The sequence below is a fragment of the Plasmodium falciparum genome, assembly GCF_000002765.6.
Source record: "Plasmodium falciparum 3D7 genome assembly, chromosome: 2".
NCBI lineage: Eukaryota > Apicomplexa > Aconoidasida > Haemosporida > Plasmodiidae > Plasmodium > Plasmodium falciparum.
The window spans coordinates 199731-210000 of NC_037280.1; the positions used below are offsets into that span (position 1 = coordinate 199731).

At 18.1% G+C, this 10270-nt stretch overlaps 3 protein-coding genes across 3 annotated transcripts in view; all 3 read right to left on the reverse strand.

Annotated features, from left to right (window-relative positions):
- Nucleotides 1-751: 751 nt before the first annotated feature.
- On the reverse strand, nucleotides 752-4318 carry PF3D7_0204600 (5'-3' exonuclease, putative; the record flags this gene model as incomplete). Its single annotated transcript, XM_001349521.2, has 1 exon — nucleotides 752-4318. The coding sequence occupies one exon, from the start codon at nucleotides 4316-4318 to the stop codon at nucleotides 752-754; it is 3567 nt and encodes a 1188-aa protein (XP_001349557.2).
- Nucleotides 4319-6158: 1840 nt separating this feature from the next.
- Nucleotides 6159-7673, reverse strand: PF3D7_0204700 (hexose transporter; the record flags this gene model as incomplete). Its single annotated transcript, XM_001349522.1, has 1 exon — nucleotides 6159-7673. The coding sequence occupies one exon, from the start codon at nucleotides 7671-7673 to the stop codon at nucleotides 6159-6161; it is 1515 nt and encodes a 504-aa protein (XP_001349558.1).
- Nucleotides 7674-9852: 2179 nt separating this feature from the next.
- The window catches only part of PF3D7_0204800 (3'-5' exonuclease, putative), a gene marked incomplete at both ends in the record, with an annotated part of 1251 nt that continues 833 nt past the window's right edge, over nucleotides 9853-10270 (reverse strand). Inside the window, one exon of the mRNA XM_001349523.1 lies at nucleotides 9853-10270. This exon is cut by the window's right edge and continues 833 nt beyond it. Within this exon, the coding sequence (XP_001349559.1) occupies nucleotides 9853-10270 (418 nt within the window).

Genomic DNA, 10270 nt, shown 5'->3' on the forward strand with positions numbered 1-10270 from the left:
GTTTAGTTATTTTTTCTCTTTTTTTTTTTTTTTTTTTTTTTTTTTTCTCGTCAAGTTTATTTCAAAGAAAAAAAAAAATTTATAAAAATAAAAAAAACAAAATATATATAATAATACACTAAATTAATCTATAATCCTTTTTTTTTTTTTTTTTTTTTTTTTTTTTTTCATCTTGTTCATAATCAATTCATTAATTATTTTTCCTCGTCATAATGTCATGCATATTTTTTATTTTTTATTTTTTATTTTTATTTTTATTTTTTTTTATCTACTTGAAACAAATATAAATATTTTATAAAAGGGAGAAAAAGAGGTGGTTACCCATAAAATATTTTATTATGGTCGGTATTCAAAAAAGGTTAAAACGAAAATTTATTCATCATATGTAAAAATTAAAAATGTAGATAAATTATTTTTTAAATGTCCCATATATATATATATATATATATATATATATATATATATATAATATATTTTATATATTTATAAATTTTAATAAGTTTTAATATATAAAAAAAAGGACCAAATCGAAAATCACCATATAAATGACATCAGTAATTTAAAGGAGATATATATGAAAAAAAGAAATATATAGATTAACAAAAAAAAAAAAATAAAATAAAATAATAAAAATTACAAACTTGTTATATATATATATATATATATATTTATTATTTATTTATGTATATATGATCAACTTCATTTTGTCTGTTAAAAAAAATGAAGCGAAATATATAAATTTCCTTTAATTTTAGTGATACTGCCATCTAACCGATTTTCTCTTAAAAACTCCTTTCAGAACTTTAGTTTTACCATCAACTGATCTTAACGAATTAGTTGTAAATTTTCTATTTGTTTTAATACATTTATTATTATTAAATATAGAATGTAAGAAATTATTTCGAATGGCCATTTTATTATATGTGTTATCTTCTTCATTCCGTTGTCCCTTTTGATGACATAGTTCCTCATTTGTATCATGTGAATAATTTTGATTGTTTTCTTTCTTTTTTAGTTGTTCGATATGTAAATTAAATAAAGAAAATTTGGAAACAAACATCTTGCCTGCTTTGAAAAAAATGATTTTATAAAATTTTTTTAATGGCTTTTTTGTATAGACATTCCAATAATAATTAATCATTCTTTTATTATATACCTGACTTTTTAATACATCATTTAATTTTTGTATACTATCTCGTATGATAATTATATTATTAGAAAATAATATATTATATATATTTTTAAAATATATAAATCTTTTGTCATATCTCTTATCATCAGTATGTATTATTTTTTCTTCATCATTATATGAAGTATCCTTATTTCTACATGTACCGATTTTTGTAATATTCCTTTTTAAACTATTATATTTATCTACACAAAAATTAATAAAATCATAATACTCAAGATTACTTCTAAATATATTTAAATTTATTTTCTGAATAATCTCCATATAATTATTCTTATAATTATTACAGTAATCCATACTTTTCATATTATTATAAATATCGTCCCTATTTATTAATAAATAATAATATAAACTTAATAAAGATGGACTACTCATGTATTTATAAAAAAAATTAAAATTTATACAATAGGTTTTATTATACATTTCAACTAGCCAATGAATTCCCTCTATATAATTTTCAACAATATCCATTTCTTCTTTATATATCTTTTCATCCTGACAATGTTGTAAATAAAAATTTTTTATATAATTCTCCATATGTATACTATTCTTCACCTTATCATTCCCCCCTATATTATTATAATATTCATTATAACATTTTACGTTATTTTTTAAAATAGGCACATCATCACACTTATTATTATCACCTTTTTGAATATGTTGTATTTGATTTGTATTTAATTCGTTATTATTTAATATTTCTACATTGTTATCCGATTGTTTCATATTCTTTTCAAAGTATTCCTTATCTATATATTTCATAAGATGTGGGAAATGTTCATTTAAAAAATCATAAGATGTTATATGCATAGCGTTTTTTTTTTTTTTGGATTTTGATGAATAAACATATCTTTTATGATTTTTAAAATAAATTAAGTTACATTGAAACATGTCATTTTCATTTTTAGTAACATTTATGGTAAATGTATCTTTGTCTAATATTTTTTTACTAATTAATTCATTTATTAATAATAAAGGTGAACAGGAATTAGTTTGCTTCATATACATTTTTTTATCATTTTTAAAAAAACGGATGTCATTAGAATTGTGGTAATGTCTAATATTATTATTATTATAAATGTTTGTAAAGTGTACAAGTTTTTGTACTTCATTAAGAAATAATAAAAATTCTTTTTTATTTATTTTGTAATTATTACCATCTAATAAACCTTCATAAGTATTATTATAACTATATTCTCTTTCTCCTAAATCATCATATTTATTTATTTCGAAATCATCCGTTTTTTTTTTTTCCTCACAATTATTCCTGTTTTTTATATTCTCAAGCATTTTAAAATATGCTTCAAAAAAGATACCAAAATTCCCTTCTCTAATCTTAGGAAGATAATCATTACCTTTTAATATGAACAGGATTAATAAATCTGCTTTAATTTTATGAAACCACTTGGGATATTTGTTTAAAAATAAATTAATAAATGTTTTTAAATTGTATAAAACTTTAATCTTTTTCTTTTTAACATTCTGTACATTTGTGGATTGTGTTTTTAAAAGGATCTTTTCAATATGATTTTTATCACCTGTCGGACAAATATTATTATAATTAATATTATCATTATTATAATTAATATTATCATTATTATAATTAATATTATCATTATTATGATTAATATTATCATTATTATAATTAATATTATCATTATTATGATTAATATTATCATTATTATAATTAATATTATCATTATTATAATTAATATTATCATTATTATAATTAATATTATCATTATTATAATTAATATTATCATTATGATTACTCCACCTTGTAATATCCTTTTGTATATTATCACTATCAATATCATCTTCATATTTCTTATAAGCCCCATTCATTTTACAGACATTATTTTTATCCTCTTTAAAAATGGGATCCCCCTTGATCACTTTATTTTTCATAAGATAATTTTCCTTCTTCATATTATTATCATTTATTTCTACATTAAATATTTGATATGTGTATATAAATATATTATGAACATTTTTTAAAGACAAACATTGTAACAATAAATCTGCATCTGCACCAACTATAACAAAAGATTCTTCTTCCACATTCGTTATATCATAATTTGTTGAATTATTCATTTTATTATTTGTCCTAATTTTTTTCTTTTCCTCATATTTTAAATTATCATTTTTTATATCATTGAACATTTCTTGTTTATAATGTAGATGATTCATAATATTTTCCTTTTTTATTTCGATCATATTATTTATTTTTTCATCTTCTTTTATTTGTATATTTTTATTAATTTTTATATTTTTTATATTTTTTATATTTTTTACATAATTGCTTATCCAGTTCATCAGCTTAAGTTCCCCTTCTCCTACTTCCTGATCAGTTGAAATAAAAAACTTCACATGTTCATATTTTTCAAAAGATAATAAATGCTTTAAAAAATTTACAAGAAACTTTGAGATTTTATTAATAAATATACTACCACATGTTATATCATTCACAAGATGGTTTTCTTTATTTTTTAATTTACTTTTGGCTCTTCTTTTAATTTGTAATTTTAATTTAGAAAATGGGCAAATGCCATCAATAGCAAATACCACATTTTTCTTGGGTTCAAATTTTTTTAAAACATTTTTAATTAACCTTGTAAGTTTTAAAAAATAATTATCATAATTAATAAATTTAACATTTGCTTTATGAAGTAGTTGATTAAGATCAAATAATAAATTATCGACTTCAAAGATTTTTTCCTCCTTATATTTTTTTCCCTTACAAAATGATTTCTTTTTATCATCATCTATATCATATTTATTATATGTATTATTTATATTGTTATCATACGTGTTATCTTTATTTTTAATATTCCTGTTTATCTCACAACCATCATTATAATTATTATCATCATAATTATCATCATAATTATTATCACCATTATTATCACCATTATTATCACCACCATTATGATTCCTTTTATGTTTTCCTTTTGCTTTTTCTAATTTTCCTATGCAGTTCCAATCAATTAATTTATTCCTATCCACAATTTTTACACAACTAGGGAAATTATTTATAACCCATTTGTGTAAACCTGGAATCCCACATTTGGCTAGCTCCAAAAAGAAAAAGAGGAAAACTAGCCACATATAAATTGTGCGTTTGGGCATATCATTATAAAGAAAAATGCAAAAAACTGTCACGAAAAAAATATATATCTAAACATATAAATAAATATATATATATATATATATATATAGATATATATGGGATAATACAAAATACTCCCCGTAAAAATTAAAATGATAAGTAAATTATGTATTAATCATCTATTTTTATGCATTCAAATATTTACCTTTTTATATGAATACTACACGTTATTAAAAAAAAAAAGAAATTAAATAAATAAATAAATAAATACAAATATATATATATATATATATATATATATATATATATATATACAATATAATGTTAATGTAACATTTGTAAGATTATACATATTATTCCTAAAAATAAATTCACTTTAAATGAAATACCTTCAAAATATTAATATATGTAAAACTTATATTTAATATACATTTGATTAATATATGTAACAAAAAAAAAAAAAAAAAAAAAAAAAACAGCATATATATTATATATGTTTAATATATTTTCTTTTATATTTTATATATTATATGTTATATATTATTATATACTTTTCCAAATCTATAACAACCTACTTTTGACCATATCATAATTTCTACATAAAAAAAAAATGACCTCTTCTACAGTTTAGGAAGTATAAAAATGTGTTTCTTTATATCATATATTTAATATAAATATATATATATAAATATAAATATATATATATATATATATATATATATATATATATATATTAAATTTTAAGTTATTATAATTTGTGTCATTTTCTTTTACAGACCCTTGGTAAGGTCACACAATTAAACCGTTACAATAAAAATATTATAAATGGTATATTAAGTATTCCCTTTTGTTTTTACGTAAGTATAAAATTATGTTTTATTTTATTTTATTTTATTTTATTTTGTTTTTTTTTCTAAATTGTTAATTTTGTTTGAATTAATTATATATCTAATGTAAACATAAATTAAAAAGAATAATTAATATAAGTAAATTTATATAAATATGGATATATATATATACATATATATAAATATATATATATATATAAATATATATATATATATATAGGTACATCCAAATTAAACCCTTATTATTATAAAAAAATAAATGTGTATATATAAATAAATAAATAAAAAGTGGAGGTAGTAGCATAATAAATATATGTATATATTATTTATGTATAATATATTTATTTACTTATATATATTCAAAAAAAAAAAAAAAAAAAAGCAAAAAAAAAAAAAATTCATTGGTTATATATATATATATATATATATATATATATATTCATATAAAAAGTAAAATATAACTACTTTTTTTCAAATGTTATATATGCAAAGATATATAAATGGATATATATATATAATATATTTATATATATATATGTATATATGTATGTATTCATAAATGAACATATGTATATGGAACTTATTAATTTTATGGGTATATATATAAAATATACATACATATATATATATATATATATATATATATATTATATATGTGTGTGTATAAATTTTTGTGTATACCATAAAAAAAAAAAAAAAAAAAGAAACTTATAATAATAAATATAATTCTTAATAATTAATAAATAATAATAATAAAAAATAAAATAATAAATAAAATAATAAATAAATAAATAAATACAGTTCATTGATTTTTACCATCCGTTATTTATACATTGTGTCCTTATTATTTTAAATAATGGAATAAATGTCGATTGGATAATGTTTGAAATAAATATATAATATATATATAATGTATAATATATATAATATATATTATATATATTATATATGACTTGTATTATATTTTATATATATATATATATATATATATATATATATATATATATATATATCATACAACCGACTTGGTCATATGCTTTTGTCGCTCCTCCATAGTTATGTATGGACTTGTTCCTATTTCACCTCCTTTAGTTTCTTTGATAAAGAAAAAAATAAAGAAGAAGGTTAAAATTGACATGACTGAAAAAACTATGAAAAGAATCGAAGGGGATTTCTTAATAATAATGTCTGATGGGAAGACAACAATAATTGCACAAACCCAATTAACTAATGATGCCAAGCTTGCAGCACTATCTTTTATTTCTGATGGAAACATTTCATGTAAATAAATCCATAAAACAGGTCCATAAGAAACAGCAAAAGAAATTATCATAACAAACGTTGCTACAATGGAAAGTATTTTAACAAAATTAGAATTTCTATTTATTTCATTAGCAATTGCTGTAGGTAAATAAGCAACTAAAACTCCTACACATCCCCATAGTAATAATGTTTTCCTTCCTAATTTTTCTACAATATAAATTGCTGGGAAAGTCATTAAAAAGTTCACAGCTGTCATTACAACACTTAATATGGTAATTAAATGACTATCTAAAAATTCTTTATATAATTCATTTGAATTGGACACTAAAACATTTATACCTGTAAATTGTTGTAAACCAGATAACAAACATCCTAATATTATAACATATCTATATGATGGGATTTTTAATGCTGATAATAAAGATAAAGAATTTTTCTTTGCTGATTCATTTTGTTCAACAGCTTCTTTTATAGCATTCAATGGTTCATCTACATTATCTGTTTCATAAATTTTTTTCAAAATGTTTTTGGATTCTTCAATTCTTCCTTTCTCAAAAAGAAAATATGGGGTTTCTTCTTTAAAAAAAACAACTAAAGCTAATATACCTATTAATGATATGACAGAAGGAAATAAAAACATAAGCCTCCACCATAATTTAGCGAACGAAGTTAATGGCTCAGTCGAATCAGCCTTAGGACCCTCACCCATTGCTAAGCCTAACATAACAGCTACAAATATACCAAATGTTATAAATAATTGATGCATTACACCATACGCACCCTTCTTATCTTTATGAGTCATCTCGGATATATACATAGGAACACTTACGGTAACTAAGCCTATACCAAAACCACTTAACAAACGAGCAAATAATATGGTATGGAAATGATGAGTAATGGACGTTAAAATACTTACTAAAAAGAAAAAATTATATATTATTAATAATGATAACCTTCTTCCAAATTGTACTAAATAACCAGAAAAACCACATCCTAACACAGCACCTATAAATACTGATGCTAACAAAAATGAACTCTGAATTGTATTATTGGAACAATTCAATCGATCCTTTTCTCCTTTACACCATTCAAATTCTACAACTATAAAATTCTTTATTGTATTTAACACACTCACTTGATAACCAAATATAAATGATGCTATGCATGCTGATAATACATATTTAAACGATGTACTAAAAAATCCGCTCTTTCCATTCTTCTTTCCCTCATTCTCACTACATATATCTTTCGAACTTTTCGTCATTATTATATAAATAAAAAAAAAAAAAAAAAAAAAAAAAAAAAAAAAAAAAAAAAACCACAAACAAATATGAAACGTGAAAATTAATATATAAATGTATAAAAATATATATTTATGTGAATAAATATATGTATAAATAAATAAATAAATATATATATATGTATAAATATATATATATATATATATATGCTCTTTTTTTTTTTTTTTTTTTTTTTTTTCTTTTTCTTTTTCTTTTTTTATATAATAAATTTAATTTCCTAAATTTTATAATTAAAAATGAAAAATTTTCCAATTCCTCATTTTATATATATATATATATATATATTTATATTTATATATATAATTATATATATAGGAAAAAAAATATATAAATAAAAAAATAATATAATAAAACAAACTAAAAAAAAAATATGATAGATTAAAATATATGATAAATATATATTATAAATAAATATAATATAATATAATATAATATAATATTTAAATTAAATAAAAAAAATAATAAAAATAATTATATGTTATATATTATATTTATATCAATATATGAATATAATTTAATAAAAAAAAAAAAAAAAAAAAAAAATTAATATATATATAAAATATATATAAATATATATATATATATATAATAATATGTATATGCATATATTTTTTTTTTTTCTTATGTAAATAATAATATTATTATAAATATATAATATATTTTTTTTATTTATAATTTTTTATAATAAAAATTTTCATTTTTGTTATATAAAATGTTCTATAGGAATGATATACATTTTTATTTTTTTATTTTTTTATTTTTTTATTTTTTTATTTTATTATTATTATTTTTTTTTTTTTTATCTTTTCCGATTTCCAAAAAAATATTTTTTTCAACCTTTTTATAAAATAATTCTTTATTTATCCTAAAAATAATAATTAAAACTAATGATATATGTAAAATATTTTATATATATATATAATATATTCATATCATTGTAATTTCATCTTTTTTTTTTTATATATATAATATATATATATTATATATATATATAATAATTCTACTAAATTTTTACTTTTTATTTTTTATATAAAGCGAAAAGAAATAAATTTTAATCGAAGGAAAAAAAAATATATTTGGAAAACATGTACATATAACAATATGTAAGATAATTTTTTTTTTTTTTTTTTAGTTAATTTTATATATATATATATAATAAATCCTTTTTTCTTGAAAAAAAATATATTTTATAATTATTCCATATTTGTGACATGAAAAAAAAAAAAAAAAAAAAAAAAACTTGGCGTTGTTTTTTATGAGGTTACTATGTACGCAAATTATGTAATAATATTATATATATATATATATATATATATATATATATATATATGTTTCTTTTTCTTTTTATTTTTTTTTTTTTTGCCTTTTTTTTCATAGTTTCGTTTTATGTAGTCTTGTATTATTATATATTTTATTTGTATTATATTCTTATAATATTTGTATGCATTAAAAAATATACATATATTATTTTTTTTTTTATTTTATTTATTTTTTTTTAACATTTCTTAATTTATATGAGTCACTTTATATATATATATATATATATTTCTTAAATTTTTTTTTTAATATTTTTACATATTGCTCAAATAATTTATTATTTACTTATTTAAATGTGTTGCTTCTTCATATAAATAAAAAGAACACATTTGTTCACAAAATCAGATAAGTATAAAATGGTAAATATTTGTATATATTATTTTTTTTTTTTTTTTTCTTATGAGAGCATATTACATGTTCAAACGTGAAAACCAAAATTAATACTGTGAAGGTTTATATGTGTACATATATGTATTATATATATTATATATATGTTTATAACTTTATTTTTTTGGGTAAAAAAAAAAAAATATATATATATATATATATATAATAATTGTTTAAAAAAAGAAAAATTAATATCCAAATAAATATATTGTACAGAATTATTGATACCTATTCATTAACATAAAAATGTAAATATATATATATATATATATATATATATATGTATATATATTGGGCCCTGTGTCTGTTATATTTTCATATATTAAATTAAATATTTCACAAAAAAATAATAAAATAATAAAAAAATAAATCAAATAAAAAAGGGAAACAATATATACTATATATATATATTTTTTTTTTTTTTTTTTTTTTTTTTTTTTATATTTTTTCTTCATTTAGGAGAAACTTTTGTATATTTTGTAAAACCTCCTCGCGAGGGATATATTTTTGCGCGTCAAGAGTCAAAATTTTCTCATCATAAAGTCCTAAATTAATATAATCGTTTCTAGTAAAGTTTACAATAACAGCCTTTACTATATCTCCTATTTCATATTTATTTTGTACATAATTTAAAATGACCCCCCTCTTTCTCATATTTAATTTAAGATACATTTTTGTATTATTACATGATACAACCATACCTTCTAAGATCATACCTTTCTGTAATTCTTTTTCGTCTTTTATATGAGAATTTAAAAATTGATAGTTCACGTATTTTTTACTGTGTAATATAATATCTTGAATTATTTCTTTAGTATGATAGAGGTCTTGATTATTAAATGAAGAGATATTACCT